The sequence below is a fragment of the Nerophis lumbriciformis genome, linkage group LG12, assembly GCF_033978685.3.
Source record: "Nerophis lumbriciformis linkage group LG12, RoL_Nlum_v2.1, whole genome shotgun sequence".
NCBI lineage: Eukaryota > Metazoa > Chordata > Actinopteri > Syngnathiformes > Syngnathidae > Nerophis > Nerophis lumbriciformis.
Window position 1 is genome coordinate 12,149,355 of NC_084559.2, and position 24,067 is coordinate 12,173,421.

At 44.8% G+C, this 24,067-nt stretch overlaps 1 protein-coding gene across 2 annotated transcripts in view; it reads right to left on the bottom strand.

Annotated features, from left to right (window-relative positions):
• Window positions 1-24,067, bottom strand: part of LOC133623011 (uncharacterized) — a 96,686-nt gene that overhangs the window by 32,739 nt on the left and 39,880 nt on the right. For both annotated transcript variants that reach the window (XM_072914300.1, XM_072914299.1), the window contains exon 2: window positions 5,963-7,239. In XM_072914300.1, coding sequence (XP_072770401.1) covers window positions 5,963-7,239 — 1,277 coding nt within the window. The remainder of the gene's footprint in view (window positions 1-5,962; window positions 7,240-24,067) is intronic.

Consider the following 24,067-nt stretch of genomic DNA (forward strand, 5'->3'; position numbering starts at 1 on the left):
GGATGGCGGATGGTTGACGACTTTCTGATGCGGTTGCGGATGAAATAATTGCCTATCCGCGCATCTCTAATATATATATATATATATATATATATATATATATATATATATATATATATATACATATATACATATGTAATAAAAAAATATATATATAGCTAGAATTCACTGAAAGTCAAGTATTTCTTATATATATCTATCTTAACCACGCCCCCAACCACGCCCCCACCTCCCGAAATCAGAGGTCTCTAGGTTGGCAAGTATGAACTCGGTTGCGCTGATATGCCCGGAGAAGAGGGGCGCATTTGAGAACGTGTCACTCTCCCGACGCACTGTAACGAGGCGAGTTGAGACCATTGCTGGAGAACAGAACGGCCGACTTTGACTGTTTTTCGCTGGCTTTGGATGAGAGCTGCGATGCATGTAACACCGCCCAGCTGCTCATCTTCTTACTTGGGATAACTGCAGACTTTCAAACCACGGAGGAGCTGCCAGCCGTGCAGTCAATTAAAGAGACAACCACAGGTAATGACTTGTTCACATAGGATAAAGTGACGGAAATTGACATTTTTGTATTGTATTATACATCAGGAAGTGTTGTGTAAGACAGTGTTAAAAATAACACCATCAAAAGCAATCTGCTTTTGTATAAAGTTAAATGAAATTATTATTATTATTATTATTAATCTTACAGTATACAGTAGCCCTCCAGCACCTTGTTTGAACAAATTTTTATTACAAACCTATAAACTCTCTCACTTTTTGTGCTCATTGTCCACTAGAATGAACAAGGGAGTTAATTACACGCCTCGACAGTCCGACAACAATGCCTTTTTCCTCCCGCTTTCACTTTCGTGCGGCCTCTGTTTTTTTCCGTTGCTTAAATGGAGGCCAGGTGCTGCACCTTGAACGCCCCAGAGACTACGGTGAGAATGCACCACCACATCAAGGGAGCCGCACAGTTGCTGCCAAACCCGACTAATCATCAAAGGTCACCACATCACGAAGCAGGGACGTCCAGCTGAGTCAACATAACAAATTGGTGCCTGTGAATGTGCAGGATTCTCAATCCTCAATCCAGAAATAAATAAAAAGGTATGACTTCTTCTAAAAAAAAATATATTTTTGCAGGGTACACCACACCAAAAGGGACAAGCGGTAGGAAATGGATGGATGGACTGAACAGTTATGTATGCTTTCAGCCTGATACTAGCATTTTAAAGCAGGATATCTTACTATGAATAAATAAAACATACTTATGGTCAGAAGTACCGTGTTTTTCCAAACAATAAGCCGCTGCTTTTTTCCTACGCTTTACACACTGTGGCTTATAAAACGGTGAGGCTAATTTAAAGGATTTTCTTCGCTAATGTTTTTTTTTTATAAAACACAGACAGAGACACTGAAAATGTGTGTTATTGTTTTAAGATCTGGCGCCATCTTTTGGACAAGTTCACGCACCGCTTGTGCTGCGGGTTGAAAATGTATTTCTTGTATTGTGCCTTGAACCGGAAGTATAAGCGTCCATAATGTTTCTACTTGAAAGTATTCTCTAATAATCAGTCCAAGCATTATTTTTTACAATATCCATCCATCCATCCATCTTCTTCCGCTTATCCGAGATCGGGTCGCGGGGGCAGCAGCTTAAGCAGGGAAGCCCAGACTTCCCTCTCCCCAGCCACTTCGTCCAGCTCCTCCCGGGGGATCCCGAGGCGTTCCCAGGCCAGCCGGGAGAGATAGTCTTCCCAGCGTGTCCTGGGTCTTCCCCGTGGCCTCCTACCGGTCGGACGTGCCCGAAACACCTCCCTAGGGAGGCGTTCGGGTGGCATCCTGACCAGATGCCCGAACCACCTCATCTGGCTCCTCTCGATGTGGAGGAGCAGCGGCTTTACTTTGAGCTCCCCCCGAATGACAGAGCTTCTCACCCTATCTCTAAGGGAGAGCCCTGCCACCCGGCGGAGGGAACTCATTTCGGCCGCTTGTACCCGTGATCTTGTCCTTTCGGTCATGACCCAAAGCTCATGACCATAGGTGAGGATGGGAACGTAGATCGACCGGTAAATCGAGAGCTTTGCCTTCCGGCTCAGCTCCTTCTTCACCACAACGGATCGATACAGCGTCCGCATTACTGAAGACGCCGCACCGATCCGCCTGTCGATCTCACGATCCACTCTTCCCCCACTCGTGAACAAGACTCCGAGGTACTTGAACTCCTCCACTTGGGGCAAGATCTCCTCCCCAACCCGGAGATGGCACTCCACCCTTTTCCGGGAGAGAACCATGGACTCGGACTTGGAGGTGCTGATTCCCATCCCAGTCGCTTCACACTCGGCTGCGAACCGATCCAGTGAGAGCTGAAGATCTTGGCCGGAGGAAGCCATCAGGACCACATCATCTGCAAATAGCAGAGACCTAATCCTGCAGCCACCAAACCAGATCCCCTCAACGCCTTGACTGCGCCTAGAAATTCTGTCCATAAAAGTTATGAACAGAATCGGTGACAAAGGGCAGCCTTGGCGGAGTCCAACCCTCACTGGAAACGTGTCCGACTTACTGCCGGCAATGCGGACCAAGCTCTGACACTGATCATACAGGGAGCGAACTGCCACAATAAGACAGTCCGTTACCCCATACTCTCTGAGCACTCCCCACAGGACTTCCCGGGGTACACGGTCGAATGCCTTCTCCAAGTCCACAAAGCACATGTAGACTGGTTGGGCAAACTCCCATGCACCCTCAAGGACCCTGCCGAGAGTATAGAGCTTGTCCACAGTTCCACGACCAGGACGAAAACCACACTGTTCCTCCTGAATCCGAGGTTCGACTATCCGTATATATGTTTTACAATATAACTAAAACAATTCATAATGACTAAACGGTCCCTTGTGTGATATCGGCAGGAGTGTTTTCATGCACGTTGGTACGTGCTATCGTAATGTAATCGAGCTAATGTCGTCATACCTTTTTGTAATGTTTCAGTTTTGTAAATTCACTAAAATGTCACCGTGGAGTTATTGAGTGTTTTTAGCTGATTGGAGAGCTAGCTTTCGCAGCTAGTGGGTCCATGACCATGACTTCTGTTTTGTTTGATCAGCCGTTTTACTACCGTGTGACAGGCACTGTTTGGAAATATGTAAATAAACATTTACAAAATATTTCGTACCGGTATAAATCTGCGTTTTTTTTTAGTCCGGTGCAGGTATTTTTTTTCCCAACATTTGGTGGCCGCTTTTGGTAGTCATCCACAAGCTTCTGGTTGAACTTTCCTCCAGAAGGTCTTATTTTTGTCCGTGTGATGTCAGATGAAACACAAATGGAGCTGTTTGGCCACAATACCCAGCAATATGTTTGGAGGAGAAAAGGTGAGGTCTTTAATCCCAGGAACACCATTCCTACCGTCAAGCATAGTGGTGGTAGTATTATGCTCTGGGCCTGTTTTGCTGCCAGTGGAACTGGTGCTTTACAGAGAGTAAATGGGACAATGAAGAAGGAGGATTACCTCCAAATTCTTCAGGACAAGCTAAAATCATCAGCCCGGAGGTTGGGTCTTGGGCGCAGTTGGGTGTTCCAACTGGATAATGACCCAAAACACACATTGTTAGAATAATTGTTTCTAGATTATCACAAAAAACTTTGTGTTACATTGAGGGTCTGGTGAGAAGACAAAAGCTGTCTTTGAAACCTACCAAGAAGAAGGCTCGTAAAACTCCACTGTGTCAGGGGGAAAGCCACATGAAGGGTTTTCTGTTTTCTCTCATGTATGGTATTCAACAGAAATATAATGTTCTAACCCATCCATCCATCCATCTTCTTCCGCTTATCCGAGGTCGGGTCGCGGGGGCAGCAGCCTAAGCAGGGAAGCCCAGACTTCCCTCTCCCCAGCCACTTCGTCCAGCTCTTCCTGTGGGACCCCGAGGCATTCCCAGGTTCAGCCGGGAGACATAGTCTTCCCAACGTGTCCTGGGTCTTCCCCGTGGCCTCCTACCGGTCGGACGTGCCCGAAACACCTTCCTAGGGAGGCGTTCGGGTGGCATCCTGACCAGATGCCCGAACCACCTCATCTGGCTCCTCTCGATGTGGAGGAGCAGCGGCTTTACTTTGAGCTCCCCCCGAATGACAGAGCTTCTCACCCTATCTCTAAGGGAGAGCCCTGCCACCCGGCGGAGGGAACTCATTTCGGCCGCTTGTACCCGTGATCTTGTCCTTTCGGTCATGACCCAAAGCTCATGACCATAGGTGAGGATGGGAACGTAGATCGACCGGTAAATCGAAAGCTTTGCCTTCCGGCTCAGCTCCTTCTTCACCACAACGGATCGATACAGCGTCCGCATTACTGAAGACGCCGCACCGATCCGCCTGTCGATCTCACGATCCACTCTTCCCCCACTCGTGAACAAGACTCCTAGGTACTTGAACTCCTCCACTTGGGGCAAGATCTCCTCCCCAACCCGGAGATGGCACTCCACCCTTTTCCGGGAGAGAACCATGGACTCGGACTTGGAGGTGCTGATTCTCATCCCAGTCGCTTCACACTCAGCTGCGAACCGATCCAGTGAGAGCTGAAGATCCTGGCCAGATTAAGCCATCAGGACCACATCATCTGCAAAAAGCAGAGACCTAATCCTGCAGCCACCAAACCAGATCCCCTCAATGCCTTGACTGCGCCTAGAAATTCTGTCCATAAAAGTTATGAACAGAATGGGTGACAAAGGGCAGCCTTGGCGGAGTCCAACCCTCACTGGAAACGTGTCCGACTTACTACCGGCAATGTGGACCAAGCTCTGGCACTGATCATACAGGGAGCGGACCGCCACAATCAGACAGTCCGATATCCCATACTCTCTGAGCACTCCCCACAGGACTTCCCGAGGGACACGGTCGAATGCCTTCTCCAAGTCCACAAAACACATGTAGACTGGTTGGGCAAACTCCCATGCACCCTCAAGGACCCTGCCGAGAGTATAGAGCTGGTCCACAGTTCCACGACCAGGACGAAAACCACACTGTTCCTCCTGAATCCGAGGTTCGACTATCCGGCGTAGCCTCCTCTCCAGTACACCTGAATAGACCTTACCGGGAAGGCTGAGGAGTGTGATCCCACGATAGTTAGAACACACCCTCCGGTTCCCCTTCTTAAAGAGAGGAACCACCACCCCGGTCTGCCAATCCAGTGGTACCGCCCCCGATGTCCAGGCGATGCTGCAGAGTTCTAACCCAAGGACTTCAAAGTGGAGATAGAGCAGGATCCAGACGACCTCTTTTTGAAGTATTTTACAAACTCTTTTTGAACTATTTTATGGAACTGTTTTTGAACTATTTTATGGAACTCTTTTTGAACTATTTTACTAACCTTTGTCCTTTGGAAGCAGTGGTGGCCATGTGGTCGGGGAGGGTTCAAAATAAAAGAAGGAGGCGTGCAATCTTTTGGCAGAGCGTGCTGAGATACTGTACAAGGGTACAGTGTACAGACGACTCTCCTCAATATTGAGTCCAAATTGAATTCTGTCTCTGTTTAATTCTTGTCTTGTTTAATAGATGTCATCAGAGTTTGAACCTGACACACATCAAAAGTGGTAAAGGAATGGCTAAATCAGGCTAGAATTAAGGTTTTAGAATGGCCTTCCCAAAGTCCTGACTTAAACAATGCTGAAGAAACAAGTCCATGTCAGAAAACAAACAAATTTAGCTGAACTGCACCAATTTTGTCAGGAGGAGTGGTCAAAAATTCAAGCAGAAGCTTGCCAGAAGCTTGTGGATGGCTACCAAAAGAACCAAACTTCATGAATGTTTTTTGTGACCAACAAGTATGTGCTCCAATCACTCTATCACCAAAAATAAGAGTTGTACAAATGACATGATGTTCTTTACAAGTGTATGTAGACTTTTGACCACCACTGTCCCTAAATAATTCAATGTCCATAAAAGTGGAAGAATGAATTTTGTTTGGAAAAAGTGCTTTTACCTGAATACAACACAGACGACAGTAGTGAGTATCAAAGCGAAGAAGGCAGCTCCACTCACAGCGGCCAGCAGAGAGTCAGCCCTGGTGGATGCGGGCGTAAAGCTTCGCCGTTCCCCCACTGGTTTGGTAACGTTGTTGTAGTGGAAGAGGAGGGCAAAGCCCCGCCCCCAATGAGTGGTCGTGATAAGCTCCATGATCACCTCCACCATCTCCTGGCTCGAGCCAAAAACCAGCTGGCTGCTGGGCGGTCGGTTGGACCCACAGAATCTTGAGGAGAAAGTGATGAGGTCTGAGATATAGAGGACATCATGGGGGCAGGCGTCCAGCACCGACTGCTGGGTTCCAGGGCTCGCAGCAGGAGTGTCAGTGGATTGTAGCGAGGCAACGGTGGTATCCGCCATGGACATGCTTGGTTTGGAACTAGGGTCGAGCTCTGCCTTAAGTCGAGGGGAGGAAGCCGTGTTGAAGGCCCTATCTTCATAGGACGCCGCTCCAGGAAGGAGGAGCGAGGCGGGAGGAGGCGATATAAGGCCGGAAGAACCATCTATAGATCTTTTGGCGGAGTTTGAGACTTTGGCTATTTTTGTGGACCGTTCCTGGACCACCGCCTGCTCCATCTCACTGTCCCTAGAGGACTTCTGGATATTTTTTGTGGACCGTTCCTGGACCACCGCCTGCTCCGTCTCACTGTCCCGAGAGGACTTCTGGATATTTTTTGTGGACCGTTCCTGGACCACCGCCTGCTCCGTCTCACTGTCCCGAGAGGACTTCTGGATATTTTTTGTGGACCGTTCCTGGACCACCGCCTGCTCCATCTCACTGTCCCGAGAAGACTTCTGGATATTTTTTGTGGACCGTTCCTGGACCACCGCCTGCTCCATCTCACTGTCCCGAGAGGACTTCTGGATATTTTTTGTGGACCGTTCCTGGACCACCGCTTGCTTCGTCTCACTGTCCTGAGAGGACTTCTGGATATTTGTGGCCTCGCCCTGATCTACCGCGTCTCTTTCTGCCGCCGAAGCTCCACCCAATGCGAACGTCAGCTCGTCTTCTCCGTTGTCCTCTTCATAATTAGAAATGACGGAGTACTGGGCGGTGGACTCGTGGCTTTCAAACACGTCAAAGTCAAATATCTCCAGTACGAGCTGATAATCGACAGGTACGAAGAACTGCCAAACACAGTGGGTCCCGGAGGAGTAGTTGTAGGGGAAGCCAGGGGAGAGGATCAGTCCTTGGGCATCCACCACATCCACCTTGGCGCCACAGTCAAAGTATACCTGCAAAAGAAATGACTGTATTTACAGACTATAAGGCACTTAGAATCCTTTCTCAAAAGTCAACCCGATGCACCTTAAACATGTTTTAATTCTGGTTGTGCTTACTCTGGTTGTACGAATCTTAAGTTCAACCAGTCACACATAAGTAACACGTGTGAACTGCTGGTAGACGCCTGTTCAGTAAATGACACGAGAAAGTACAAGTAAGACCAAAACGTTGATGTTTCATTGAGAATAGAGAACATTGTTGTCAGAAGTGCTGTGCTTCAACTGGGTGTATTATTATGGTGTGTCCTGGGCATGACGTTAAAGTGCATCCGGCAGTGGAGACTCCTCTATGGGGTCTTGGGGCACTAGGAGGTTAACCCCTTTACTACTGTTACCCCAGGTGGCCCTTGGCAAAGGCCTAGTACCTGACTGCCCCCTAGCCAGGGATACGGTGAAGACCTCAACGGCGGAGCAGACGGTAGATTTAAGAACTACCACAACGGCTGCGATGGCGGAAGAAGGCTGCAGCAGCAAAGGGTCCCCCAGTCGTCTTGGACTCCATGCCACTGGACCCTGACCCGATTCTGTCAAGGATCGTGTGGTGACTGTCTGTGCACCAGTCTCCCCACGTTAAACTAAGTCACGCACAGGCATCCTCCATAAAGGGATACACCCCTACCAGGAGGATCGTCATACTCGTTTCGAGTGACCGCCGATGATGACGATGATGATTATTATGGTGTGTGTTTGTAAGGACTAGTGTTGTCCCGATACCAAATTGTATTTCGATACTTTTCGATACTTTCCTAAATAAAGGGGACCACAAAAAATTATTCTCTTCTTTGATTAGTTGTGGATGATACCACACATTTCGGTATCAATCCGATACCAAGTAGTTACAGGATCATACATTGGTCATATTCAAAGTCCTCATGTGTCCAGGGACATATTTACTGACTTTATAAACATAATATACATTTTGTGATGCTAAAAAATATTGATATAATCATAGTAGTATCGACTAGATACGCTCCTGTACTTGGTATCATTACAGTGGATGTCAGGTGTAGAGCCACCCATGGCGTTTGTTTACATTGTGACGCCGGTGAGCTACGGTGTGTAGTGAAGCATGTTTAGCTATTCCTCGTCCTGCAGTGATAATGATACTTGTAAGAAACTTACTTTATTTGTCGCCACGGAGACGAGGATTAGTGATTTAGAAGTAGCTAAAACTAGCCAGCTAGCCACGTCTTAAAGCACCTCTTCCTGAGGGCGTTTCAGTGTTATAACTTCACCTTTATCTTTACTTTTTAAGCCAAAATGCGTCCGTTCTCCCTTTTTTTGTCTACACACTGTGTCTGCTTGTAAGTACTCAGTGTGTGTGCGCTGCCGAACATGCTCCTCTGCTCGTAAAACCAGCAATGACACGACGTGACGATGACGGGGGATCGGGTGGGGACCGGTACTTTTTAGAGGCAGTATAGTACCGAATATGATTCATTAGTAACACGGTACTATACTAATACCGCTTTCAGTGATTTCCAGTGTGGAACTGTCATAGGATGCCACCTGTGCAACAAATCCAGTCGTGAAATTTCCTCACTCCTAAATATTCCCAAGTCAACTTTATTATAAGAAAAGTGAAGAGTTTGGGAACAACAGCAACTCAGCAACTCAGCCACCAAGTGGTAGGCCAGGTTAGACAAAGACTTTCTGCACAGTCAGTTGCTACAGAGCTCCAATCTTCATGTGACCTTCCAATTAGCCCACGTACAGCACGCAGAGAGCTTCATGGAATGGGTTTCCATGGCCGGACAGCTGCATCTAAGCCATACATCACCAAGTCCAATGCAAAGCGTGGGATGCAGTGGTGTAAAGCACGTCACCACTGGACTCTAGAGCAGTGGAGACGCCTTCTCTGGACTGATTAGTCACACTTTTCCATCTGGCAATCTGATGGACCAGTCTGGGTTTGGAGGTTGCCAGGAGAACGCTACATTTCGGACTGCATTGTGCAGAGTGTGAAATTTGATGGAGGAGGAATTATGGTGTGGGTTTGTTTTTCAGGAGTTAGTTCCAGTGAAAGGAACTTTGAATGCTCCAGGATACCAAAAACATTTTTGGACAATTCCATGCTCCCAACCTTGTGGGAACAGTTTGGAGCATAACTGTGCACCAGTGCACAAAGCAAGGTCCATAAAGACATGGATGACAGAGTCTGCTGTGGATGAACTTGACTGGCCTGCACAGAGTCCTGACCTGAACCTGATAGAATTAGAGCCAGGCATACTTGCCAACCGTCCCGGATTTTCCGGGAGACTCCCGAAATTCAGCGCCTCTCCCGAAAACCTCCCGGAAGAAATGCGGACCTGAGTGCAGTGTGCGCACACAAGGAGACTAAGCAGAAGAAGAGACCGTAGTCGAAGAGCGCAGGGGAGACACTTCTCCAGGGCCGATGTATGCTCGGGGCAACACCCTTCACCTTAGGGTGAATGATGAGTCCAGCGATTAGTTGCAAATCTTGCTTTATTGATTGCTTGCACACAGCCAATCCAACACAAAACCGACTAGTCCCTCCCCGCACTCATGCTACCGCTCCCTCTCTTCTCTCGCCCGCACACTCACTGACGTCACTCACCTCACATGCTGTCACCTGTTAAAGGGCCACACACACACACACACACATACTCTACTCTCATAACACACAGTAAGTACAGTTAGTAGAACAACTGTGTTTTCATTACTGTGTATTTGAAAACACAAGTACAACAATGAGTAGATGAGTGTTATGTGTGTGTATATGTGTAAATAAATGAACACCGAAATTTATTTATTTTATTTGTATATATAATAAAATAAATAAATATATATATAGCTAGAATTCACTGAAAGTCAAGTATTTCATACATATATATATATATATATATGTATATATATATATATATGTATGTGTGGGGGGAAAAAATCACAAGACTACTTCATCTCTACAGGCCTGTTTCGGTTAATCCTACATAACTTAACCGAGGGAGAGTTTAAAACCAGATGGAACAATCACAAGGCTTCTTTCAGGAACCAAAACCTGCGGAATACCACAGAACTCAGCAAACACATTTGGGACCTCAAAGACAATAATGTTGAATATTCAATAACATGGCAAATTCTTGCATCCAGCACACCTTACAATAGTGGTAATAAAAGATGCAACCTATGCTTGAAAGAGAAACTGTTTATTATTTACCGTCCAGACCTGTCATCCCTCAACAAACGCAGCGAAATTGTATCAGCGAATGCCGCCACAGACGGAAACACCTCCTAGGTAACACATGAGCCAATCACCACGCCCCTACGCCAGCCTGTACCTACCCACTCTGTGCCCTATATAAACCATGGTATGTGAATGCTTCCATTAAAATCTCCTGATGATTGAGGGAACCCCTCATGAAACAGGTCTGTAGAGATTGTCATGTCTGTGTGATCATGTTTTGTTTTAGTAATGTTCGGTTTAAATTTTGGACTTTTTGTGCACTTTTGTTTTGTTTTGTCACCATAGCAACCATTAGTTTCACCTGTCACGTCACGCACCTGTTCCACGTTTGGACTCATTGTGCACTCTTGTCACCATAGCAACCATTAGTTTTCACCTGTCACGTCACGCACCTGTTTCACGTTTTGAGTCACGCACCTGCTTTCACTAATCATGTCCATAGTATTTAAGTTCATTCGTTTTCTGTTGTTCGTCCTGACGACATCCCCGCATTTATGCTCCTGCACACTCTCCACACCCTGATGATCCTTGCTACTCTTTTTTTCATGCCGGTTCCATGCCAAGTAAGTTTTTGTTTGTTAAGCCACAGTTAGTGTTTTGTTTAATTGTTCATAGTTTCTGCCAATGTGCAAGTTTTGTGTTTATAGTCTAGTTTTGCACCTCCGCCCCTGTGCGCGCTTTTCGTTTATTCCTTTTTTGATAGTTTAAATAAATCATGTACGCACCTTCAAGCCTTGACCAGTCCAGTTCATTTGCACCACGGGAGAACAAACCAAGCCAAAGTCCAAGTCATGACAGAGATGAAGTAGTCTTGTGATTTTTTTTCCCCACACATACATATATTGCGCTCTACTACGGTATCGAGCACTATTTTTTGGATAACCTTATTAAGATATATATATATATATATATATATATATATATATATATATATATATATATATATATATATACATATATATATATATGTATGTGTGGGAAAAAAATCACAAGACTACTTCATCTCTACAGGCCTGTTTCATGAGGGGTTCCCTCAATCATCAGGAGATTTTTTATATATATATATATATATATATATATGAAATACTCGAGTTGGTGAATTCTAGCCGTAAATATACTCCTCCCCTCTTAACCACGCCCCCCGCCCCAACCATGCCCCGCCCCACCCCCGACCACGCCCCCACCCCCCACCTCCCGAAATCGGAGGTCTCAAGGTTGGCAAGTATGGAGCCAGGCCTTCTCCACCAACATCAGTGTGTGACTTCACCAATGCGCTTATGGAAGAATGGTGGAAAATACCTATAAACACACTCTGCAACCTTGTGGACAGCCTTCCCAGAAGAGTTGAAGCTGTAATAGCTGCAAAAGGTCATATTGAACCCTATGGGTTAGGAATGGGATGGCACTTCAAGGTCATATGTGAGTCAAGGCATACTTCTGGCAATATAATCCAAGTACTTTGCTCCCCAACACAAATCACGGGTCTCAAATGGCTCTCTTCTACTCCAGCCCAGTCTTTATCACAAGCACCCCCCTGGTCCTCAGGTGTTGTGCGTTACCTGTCTGGTATTGGGGGGGGTTGTAAGTCTGGGTCATTCCCACAGACCACAACATAAGAATTCATAAACACAAGGTCTCCTACTAAGTTCTGTTACTTAACTCACACATATGCCTCCGCTTAGAACTCCGGATCCCCGCACACCTGTAAAGAATTATAGCCCTCATGTTTGAAGAAATACCCTCCCTCGGGTCACCTAAACAACCCAGGCTGGCAAAAACAAGGGACTTTGGAATGAAGGCAGAGGAGTTGAATAGTTCAGTTGCAAGCTGCTTCATATTAAGGAGTCGTTCCACCTGAATCAAATGCATTATTTGCTAATATGGAAGCTGGATGTTATTAACTCATCATGTTATGTTATTCTCAGTCATGCCCTCAGACTGGGACACAAATAAGGTCATGACCGAATAATATTGAAAACCTGATCATATTTATTTATTCATCTGTATGTCCTAAATCAGTGTTTTTCAACCTTTTTTAAGCTAAGGCACATTTTTTTCATAAAAAAAAATACGGAGGCACACCACCAGCAGAAAAGGTTAAAAAAATGAAACTCCACTAGGTTGCCTTATTTTGAGTTTGTTGTTAGTTCCTGTGCGCCGTGCTTTAGTTCCTGTCTTGCGCTGTTATTTTGGTGAGCCTTCGTGTTTTGTTGGTGTTCTCCAGTTATACTTGCCAACCCAGAACCCCTTGCAGCACTAACTCTTCCGGGATGCTAGAATATACACCCTGTTACGGATCACGCGCAGTCTGTTTCTCCCTCATCTGCGGGAGCACCGAGAGGCTCTGCTGTGAGCTCCACAGGACACGCCCCCACACTTGCCGCACAGACCGCGCCCACGCGTCGCCGGAGACAATCTGCTATCAGCGCACCTGGGTCTAATCAGACAACAGCATAAGGACCAGTGGACCCAAGGATCCTTGCGGGAACTTAGTTTCTCAATAGTGTACCTACCCTCCGTCGCCCTGAAAGTGAGCTGTGCGTCTCTCTTCTCCCTGGATCTCCCTCTGGACTCTGACTGCCTCCCTCGTTCCTCGACTACTCGCTCGCCCCGGACTCTGACGCCTCTCTCTGCCCCACGGACCTCACGCGTTGCCCTCTTTGGTTTTGTCTGCTTCCTCATTCAACATTTACGGTAACACTCAACAGCTAATCTACACACATAGTCACACACCATACTTGCCAACCCTCCCGGATTTTCCGGGAGACTCCCGAAATTCGGCACCTCTCCCGAAAACCTCCCGGGACAAATTTTCTCCCGAAATTCAGGCGGACTCAGGTCCTCATGGGTTTATTGTTAGGCAGCTTCATTAACGTTCTCCCAGCGCGGCAACAACACACAACAACAGCAGTCACGTTTTTGTATACCGTAAAGCAGTTTGTCTGCCGTAAACAGCAATGTTGTGACACTCTTAAACAGGACAATACTGCCATCTAGTGCACTTGATGAAAGCACTTTTGTGCGTGCCACACATCAATGCATCATCAGAGAGGGTGTTCAGCATGGTTAGAAAAATTGTGACAGAGAATAGAACAAGGATGGACAATTCAACCCTTAACTCAACAATGAGTAGATGAGTGTTATGTGTGTGTATATGTGTAAATAAATGAACACTGGAATTCAAGTATTTATTTTATATATATATATATATATATATATATATATATATATATAAATATATATATATATAAGAAATACTTGAGGTTCAGTGAATTCTAGGTATATATATATATATATATATATATATATATATATATATATATATATATATATATATATATATATAGCTAGAATTCACTGAACGTCAAGTATTTCTTATATATATATATATATATATATATATATATATATACATACATATATATATAGATATATATACATATATATATACATATATACACATATATATATATATATATATATATATATATATATATATATATATATATATATGAAATACTTGACTTGGTGAATTCTAGCTGTATATATACTCCTCCCCTTTTAGCCACGCCCCCAACCACGCCCCCGTCCCACCCCGACCCACACCCCCCTCCCCCACCTCCCGAAATCGGAGGTCTCAAGGTTGGCAAGTATGTCACACACATACACTCTTGGATTTTGTCACACACCATTCTATAGTTTATTAGTATTGTTTAGTATTATTATTATATATATATTTTAACTATATATATATATATATATAAAATAAATCATTGAACATTACTGCCCCCTGATGTCTGTTGCTGTCATCTCCCCTAATCAAACGACATGCTCTCTCAGGGAGAGCATGTCCCAAATTCCAAGCTGCTGTTTTGAGGCATGTTAAAAAAAAAATAATGCACTTTGTGACTTCAATAATAAATATGGCAGTGCCATGTTGGCATTTTTTTTCCATAACTTGAGTTGATTTATTTTGGAAAACCTTGTTACATTGTTTAATGCATCCAGCAAAATTAGGCATAATAATGTGTTAATTCCACGACTGTATATATCGGTATCGGTAATTAAGAGTTGGACAATATCGGAATATCGGCAAAAAAGCCATTGTCGGACATCATATATATATATATATATACATTTCTTCTTTTTTATCTTTTTTGTACTATTATATTACTAAATTATTGTGTATGCACCTTAGGGGATCTGCTCCAATTTCGTTGTTCTTTGAACCTGTTCACTGTAATAATAACAAATACAACTCTATTCTCTATTCTATTGTGGCCAAGCAGCTCAATTGTTGTTTCATTATGTTTTCTTCACAAGTGTATGTAAACTTTTGACCGCGACTGATCTGTCCAATCATTCTGCACCTCACTACATCTTTGCAGAAAGTGTTTCATAACCTGCAACGAAGGGTCGCACGGGGAAAATGTTTCAATAATATCAGCTTCCTCTCCTAATTGAAGGTTTTCTCAGTGAATTACCTTTGTCGTTCACATTTGGAGGCAATTGCATTAGAGCACGACATGCACGGCTCACTCACTTGCACTACTCACAGTAGACCAGTGAGTTGAACCCACCAAGTGGACATTTGAACAATCATCCGCAATGGTTACTCCACTCTGAGCTGCTCAGCTCCAACACATACACTCACAACCTTTCATTGTATTCTATCTTGTGATCATAGGACTAGGGATGTAAAATACTGTATACACCATACTTGCCAACCTTGAGACCTCCGATTTCGGGAGGTGGGGGGTGGAGGCGTGGTTGGGGGCGTGGCTAAGAGAGGAGGAGTATATTTACAGCTAGAATTCACCAAGTCAAGTATTTCATATATATACATATATATATAGAGATGCGCGGATAGGCAATTATTTCATCCGCAACCGCATCAGAAAGTCGTCAACCATCCGCCATCCACCCGATGTAACATTTGATCAGAACCGCACCCGCCCGCACCCGCCCGTTGTTATATATCTAATATAGACGATGCAAGGCATTAGTGAGGTTATAAAGCTTTTGCCTGTTAAAGAAAGGAGACTGATCCAATGCAGCACAGACATTCCCGTGCCACGCTGTCACGACCCAGACGCACACCAGTGCGCAATCATATGGGAGCCGCGCTGAGCGCGCCTCCAAGCGCGTCTCGCTGCCGGCGACGGCCGGGTATGGGCCCGACGCTCCAGCGCCATCCATTTTCAGGGCTAGTTGATTCGGCAGGTGGGTTGTTACACACTCCTTAGCGGGTTCCGACTTCCATGGCCACCGTCCTGCTGTCTATATCAACCAGGGTGAGCCCCACCCCTTTCGTGAGCGCACTGCGCGCGGAGTGACCCCTGTTACGCGCCCCCGGCAACGGGGGTGGCGGGCAGGTAAGCTGCGCGGGCGGAGCGCGCGGAGTGACCCCTGTTACGAGCCTCCGGCCACGGGGGTGGCGGGCAGGTAAGCTGCTTACCTGCTGCGCGTGACGCCGGCCGCGGCGAAGGCGGACGAGGCGGGGTGTCGGTGCGGTGGGCGCGGTGGTGACCCTGGACGTGCGTCGGGCCCTTCTCGCGGATCGCCTCAGCTACGGCTCCCGGTGGGGCCCTCTCGGGGGAAGGGGCCTCGGTCCCGGACCCCGGCGAGGCGTCCCTTCTCCGCTCCGTAAAAGTGTCCATCTCTTTTTTTTTCTTCTTCTGTTGTGGCATATGCTGCAGGTGCCTGCTCGTTTTTCGTATGTGGGTAACAACATTTAACTATGTATATATATTTCCGAATTGGTTTAACTGCCACCCGCCTGAATCTATTTAAAATCTAATTTTTTTTTATTTCAACCGCCCGACCCGACCCGCGGATAAAATCAAATTTTTTTTTATTTCAACCGCCCGAACCGCGGATAATCCGCGGACTCCGCGGTTGTGTCCGCAAACCGCGCATCTCTAATACACATATATATCTATACACATATATATATATATATATATATATATATATATATATATATATATATATATATATATATATATATATATATATATATTAGAGATGCGCGGTTTGCGGACACAACCGCGGAGTCCGCGGATTATCCGCGGATCGGGCGGATGAAATTAAAAAAAATAAGATTTTATCGGCTCGCGGGTCGGGTCGGGCGGATTAATTAGATTTTTTTTTTTTTTTTTTTTTTTTTTTGCGGGTGGCAGTTAAACCAATTGGTAAATATATATACATAGTTAAATGTTGTTACCCACATACGAAAAACGAGCAGGCACCTGCTGCATATGCCACAACAGAAGAAAAAAAAAGAAAAGAGATGGATACTTTTACGGAGCGGAGAAGGGACGCCTCGCCGGGGTCCGGGACCGAGGCCCCTTCCCCCGAGAGGGCCCCACCGGGAGCCGTAGCTGAGGCGATCCGCGAGAAGGGCCCGACGCACGTCCAGGGTCACTACCGCGCCCACCGCACCGACACCGCACCGACACCCCGCCTCGTCCGCTTTCGCCGCGGCCGGCGTCACGCGCAGCAGGTAAGCAGCTTACCTGCCCGCCACCCCCGTGGCCGGGGGCTCGTAACATGGGTCACTCCGCGCGCTCCGCCCGCGCAGCTTACCTGCTTGCCACCCCTGTTGCCGGGGGCGCGTAACAGGGGTCACTCCGCGCTCAGTGCGCTCACGAAAGGGGTGGGGCTCACCCTGGTTGATATAGAGAGCAGGACGGTGGCCATGGAATTTCATTTAAGGTTTGTGATAAACCATCAAACTCATTCGTTAAAAGGACTCTATAGTAATATAAAGCGAAATTTTCTGGACATTATCATGCAAGAAAAGTTTATTTTTGGGATCGCGATCACCGCGTAATGATTTTTAAAGGTTGCATTACATTATTAACTGTCCCATGTGATCAGCCAGTGCGATTGGAAGTCCATGCTCAATTATTGCCTCCGTAAATAAAACTTCGGCATTTATCACATCCAAAGAATCTGTTTGGGCGACGAAAAACGTTGAAAGTTTTCCACTTGTATCGCTAGCAACGGCATTAGACTTGTGTTTTTTTGTCCCAACGTGGTCTTTTACATGGCTAATTCCTCCGTGTCCGATCGAAAAATCTTGTCTGCACAAGGTGCAATTCGCGTAGTTTTCACCCTTTTTTTTTTTTTTTAAATTAATATTAGATATATAACAACGGGCGGATGGCGGGCGGATGCAGTTCAGATCAAACGTTACATCGGGTGGATGGCGGATGGATGACGACTTTCTGACGCGGTTGCGGATGAGATAAATTGCCTATCCGCGCATCTCTAATATATATATATATAAGAAATACTTGACTTTCAGTGAATTCTAGCTATATATATATATATATATATATATATATATATATATATATATATATATATATATATATATATATATATATATATAAAATAAATACTTGAATTTCAGTGTTCATTTATTTACACATATACACACACATAACTCTCATCTACTCATGGTTGAGTTAAGGGTTGAATTGTCCATCCTTGTTCTATTCTCTGTCACTATTTTTCTAACCATGCTGAACACCCTTTCGCAGGTACCCAGAAAGGTTTCGAGTACCACCAAAAAAACTGAATCTCTGAAGACAGTATAAAAATCTGTGTTAAAGGTGTACAAATACTGTTTGTATAATAAGCATGTTATTGCTTACAAATGAGGGTTAAGAGTTCAGTACTAAAAAAGAAAAAAGAAAAAAAAAGAATGTGGCTTAAGTACAGTTTTTTAATTGAGCTGCTGCATTTTTTGGTTGGGTTGTTTATTTATTTTGAGGAACTTCTCCATTTCTAAAAGGGGAGGAATGTTATAGAGTGATCTATGTTTGTCTGTTGCCATCTCCTGGTGAATGTTGGCTATAGCGTACTTGGGTTACTTTTTGGTTGGCCAACGATTTACGTGGTGTTGCGCACCTGACGTCAAGTGTGTTGAGTCTGTTCTGAAGTCTACAGTAAAGAGACGTACTTCATCACCTCACCCTGGTTATTGCCTCCAACTCAATATATTACAACAACATTGCTGTTTACGGCAGACGAACTGCTTTACGGTAGAATAAAACATGACTGCTGTTGTTGTGTGTTGTTACCGCGCTGGGAGGACGTTAATGAAACTGCTTAACAATAAACCCACATAAGAAACCAAGAACTCGCCCTCCATCATTCTACAGTTATAACGTGTGTTGTGGGAAAGCGGACGTGAATACAGACTGTTGACACGTCACTCAGGTCCGCATGGAGCTGGAGGGGGGCGTGGCTTCCTGCTGCGCCTGAATTTCGGGAGATTTTCGGGAGAAAATTTGTCCCGGGAGGTTTTCGGGAGAGGCGCTGAATTTCGGGAGTCTCCCGGAAAATCCGGGAGGGTTGGCAAGTATGGTATACACTGTAATAGGGTTGTACGGTATACCGGTACTAGTATAGTATCGCGGTACCAATGTATCAAAAACGGTACTATACTCTGTTTGAAAAGAACCTTATTCACCATATTTTTATTTATTTTTTTACAGGCATGATGGCGCGTCGTCGTCACGTCGTGACATTGCTGGTTTTACGAGCAGAGGAGCATGTTCGGCAGCGCCCAATCACAGAGTACTTACAAGCAGACACAGTGTGGAGACGGAAAAGGGAGAAGGGACACATTTTGGCTTAAAGGGGAACATTATCACAATTTCAGAAGGGTTAAAACCATTAAAAATCAGTTCCCAGTGGCTTATTATATTTTTCGAAGTTTTTTTCAAAATTTTACCCATCACGCAATATCCCTAAAAAAAGCTTCAAAGTGCCTGATTTTAACCATCGTTATATACACCCGTCCATTTTCCTGTGACGTCACATAGTGAAGCCAACACAAACAAACATGGCGGAAAGAACTGCAAGCTATAGCGACATTAGCTCGGATTCAGACTCGGATTTCAGCGGCTTAAGCGATTCAACAGATTACGCATGTATTGAAACGGATGGTTGTAGTGTGGAGGCAGGTAGCGAAAACCAAATTGAAGAAGAAACTGAAGCTATTGAGCCATATCGGTTTGAACCGTATGCAAGCGAAACCGACGAAAACGACACGAGAGAAAGCGAGGACGAATTCGGCGATCGCCTTCTAACCAACGATTGGTATGTGTTTGTTTGGCATTAAAGGAAACTAACAACTATGAACTAGGTTTACAGCATATGAAATACATTTGGCAACAACATGCACTTTGAGAGTGCAGACAGCCCAATTTTCATCAATTAATATATTCTGTAGACATACCCTCATCCGCGCTCTTTTCCTGAAAGCTGATCTGTCCAGTTTTGGAGTTGATGTCAGCAGGCCAGGGAAGCTAGGGTCGATAGCTCGCTCGTCTGCGGGAACAAACTGCCGCCATCGCTTGCCGTGCTACCGAGGTCCTTTGTCCCTGAATTGCTCACACACTCCGGCAGATTCAATGGGGGTCTGGCGGCAGATTTCTTTGACTTTATCGTTGGAAATGCATCTGCTTTGAGTGTCGCAGGATATCCACACATTCTTGCCATCTCTGTCGTAGCATAGCTTTCGTCGGTAAAGTGTGCGGAACAAACGTCCAATTTCTTGCCACTTTGGCATCTTTGGGCCACTGGTGCAACTTGAATCCGTCCCTGTTCGTGTTGTTACACCCTCCGACAACACACCGACGAGGCATGATGTCTCCAAGGTACGGAAAACAGTCAAAAAAAACGGAAAATAACAGAGCTGATTTGACTCGGTGTTTGAGAAAATGGCAGATTGCTTCCCGATGTAAGCAATCAGCGTCAATATATACCTTGATGTTGCAGAAAAAAAGACCTTTTTTTTTTTTTAACCGATTTCCGAACTCTAAATGGGTGAATTTTGGCTAATTAAACGCCTTTCTAATATTCGCTCTCGGAGCGATGACGTCACAACGTGGCGTCACATCGGGAAGCAATCCGCCATTTTCTCAAACACCGAGTCAAATCAGCTATGTTATTTTCGACTGTTTTCCGTACCTTGGAGACATCATGCCTCGTCGGTGTGTTGTCGGAGGGTGTAACAACACGAACAGGGACGGATTCAAGTTGCACCAGTGGCCCAAAGATGCAAAAATGGCAAGAAATTGGACGTTTGTTCCGCACACTTTACCGACAAAAGCTACGCTACGACAGAGATGGCAAGAATGTGTGGATATCCTGCGACACTCAAAGCAGATGCATTTCCAACGATAAATTCAAAGAAATCTGCCGCCAGACCCCCATTGAATCTGCCGGAGTGTGTGAGCAATTCAGGGACAAAGGACCTCGGTAGCACGGCAAGCAATGGCGGCAGTTTGTTCCCGCAGACGAGCGAGCTAAACCCCCTATCGACCCTAGCTTCCCTGGCCTGCTGACATCAACTCCAAAACTGGACAGATCAGCTTTCAGGAAAAAAGAGAGGATGAGGGTTTGTCTACAGAATATATTAATTGATGAAAATTGGGCTGTCTGCACTCTCAAAGTGCATGTTGTTGCCAAATGTATTTCATATGCTGTAAACCTAGTTCATAGTTGTTAGTTTCCTTTAATGCCAAACAAACACATACCAATCGTTGGTTAGAAGGCGATCGCCGAATTCGTCCTCGCTTTCTCTCGTGTCGTTTTCGTCGGTTACGCATGCATGCGGTTCAAACCGATATGGCTCAATAGCTTCAGTTTCTTCTTCAATTTTGTTTTCGCTACCTGCCTCCACACTACAACCATCCGTTTCAATACATGCGTAATCTGTTGAATCGCTTAAGCCGCTGAAATCCGAGTCTGAATCCGAGCTAATGTCGCTATAGCTTGCTGTTCTTTCCGCCATGTTTGTTTGTGTTGGCATCACTATGTGACGTCACAGGAAAATGGACGGGTGTATATAACGATGGTTAAAATCAGGCACTTTGAAGCTTTTCTTTTTAGGGATATTGCGTGATGGGTAAAATTTTGAAAAAAACTTCGAAAAATATAATAAGCCACTGGGAACTGATTTTTAATGGTTTTAACCCTTCTGAAATTGTGATAATGTTCCCCTTTAAACGAACAGGTTACTCATCAGTTACTCAGTACTTGAGTAGTTTTTTCACAACATACTTTTTACTTTTACTCAAGTGAATATTTGGGTGACTACTCCTTACTTTTACTTGAGTAATACATCGAGACAGAGACATTGTGTACATGTTCTGAGACAGAGACTTTGTGTACATGTTCTGAGACAGAGACTTTGTGTACATGTTCTGAGACAGAGACTTTGTGTACATGTTCTGAGACAGAGACTTTGTGTACATGTTCTGAGACAGAGACATTGTGTACATGTTCTGAGACAGAGACTTTGTGTACATGTTCTGAGACCGAGACATTGTGTACATATTCTGAGACAGAGACTTTGTGTACATGTTCTGAGACAGAGACTTTGTGTACATGTTCTGAGACAGAGACTTTGTGTACATGTTCTGAGACAGAGACTTTGTGTACATGTTCTGAGACAGAGACTTTGTGTACATGTTCTGAGACCGAGACATTGTGTACATGTTCTGAGACAGAGACTTTGTGTACATGTTCTGAGACAGAGACTTTGTGTACATGTTCTGAGACCGAGACTTTGTGTACATGTTCTGAGACAGAGACATTGTGTACATGTTCTGAGACAGAGACTTTGTGTACATGTTCTGAGACAGAGACATTGTGTACATGTTCTGAGACATTGTGTACATGTTCTGAGACAGAGACATTGTGTACATGTTCTGAGACAGAGACTTTGTGTACATGTTCTGAGACATTGTGTACATGTTCTGAGACAGAGCCTCCCTCAAACATTGAGTTCCACTGATATGCATGACTTACTATGAAAAAGCATGTTTACAAAAATAGAAAATACATTGTGTATTTTCTATTGCTAGTTAAGACATGAAATGAGGGGAAGGTAACAGTACTCTTACTTGAGTACAATTTCTGGCTACTCTACCCACCTCTGGAATGAAGTAACGTTTCCGACAACCTTTTTCCAAACAATATAGAATGTGAGATACAACAGGATAATGCATTTATACAAAACGCTTACAAAAAAGTGAGACCCCAAAAATGTACTGTGGGACCCCATTTTCATGACTTGATGGGGTCCCTGGGACCCCGTTTTGAACATTCCTAGCGCCGACACTGTCATTGTATTGTATTCCACCCACTGGTCTTTGTGCATTTAACTTGCAAAGAGGTTAAAAATGAACAACTATTTAGTATAGAGTTAAATAAAGTGGTTGTGTTGTCTCTCCCACCATGACAAGGACAGTTTTGGGACTAACTGTAACGCCGTTATTTTGGGCGGTAAATAGCAATCTAACGCTTATTTTTATATATTGCGTAAGAGGCGACAAGGAAGAGGCGGGCCACGCACTCTGTGTGGGTGTGTGTGTGTGGGGGCTCATGTCTGTGTTTACCAACAAGACATCATGGCGGAGCCGAAGCCGAGTTTCTTAACATGGAGATATTCTCACTACTTTTCTTTTGTCGACCACAAAGAAAAGAACATTTCAGTTAAATGTAAGTTGTGTCTTGGATCAAAGATCCTATCCTAGCAATTCAAATCTGCTGAAACAGCTACAAAAGCAACATGCTTCGACGAAGCTAGTAAAGAGAGACACACTTCACCTCCTAAGCAACAGCGGCTGGAAATTAATGAGGCACTGCGCACTGAAGGTACACACACTCTGTCAATTCTCTTATATACTGTTGCTCTTTCATTCTAGACTTCGAGAATGTTTGATTATCACATCACTCTAAATGTATAGACTATAAAGTTCACAAACATAAAGAGGGATGCTAGTGGGCCAGGCCAATCTTTCCTTATCTCTAAACTAAAACTGGGGAAATGTGTAGAGCAGTGATCCTCAACAGGCGGACCGCGGTCCATGTCCGGACCCAGCACGAATTATAGTAAAAAAAATAAAAAATACAAATAAATAAAAAAATGTTTTTTTTATTATTATAATTATAATTATTATAAAAAAATATAATAATTGTATTTATCTGTGAGTTATCGCTAGCGCAAGTCAACGTTCTTTGTTGTTTTTAGTCAAATATCTCCACGTTTCGTTTACACTTCTCGTGTCTCACTCACTCCGTCTCTCTCTCTCTCTCTCTCTCAGAAAGAGAAAGAGAGAGAGACGGAGTGAGAGCGAGAGAACGCCACTCTGATTGGCTAATTCCGGGGTATGGGTTGTCATCTCTTTCACAACGACGCGCTGATAGGCTGTTACCACCTGGGTCATGTGCACAGTGCATGGAACCTTTCGCTGCAGGCACACAGTTGTCTCGTATCGCTACTTCGCTAACTGTTCACTTGTCAGTCACTGAATGTGAATCAAATCACAATGGCATGCTCCAAGTTGGCTCAGGCTGGTAAAAGAAAGGTGGACAGGGAAAACCGACGTTTCAAGGAAGAATGGAAAGAGCAATATGTTTTCATCCTACCTATTGCAAGTACCAGACCAATGTGTCTACTATGCAACACTACTGTTGCTCTGGTGAAAAGTGAAAATCTGAAACGTCACTATCTGAAAGAGCACCGCGAATTTGAAGAGACATTTC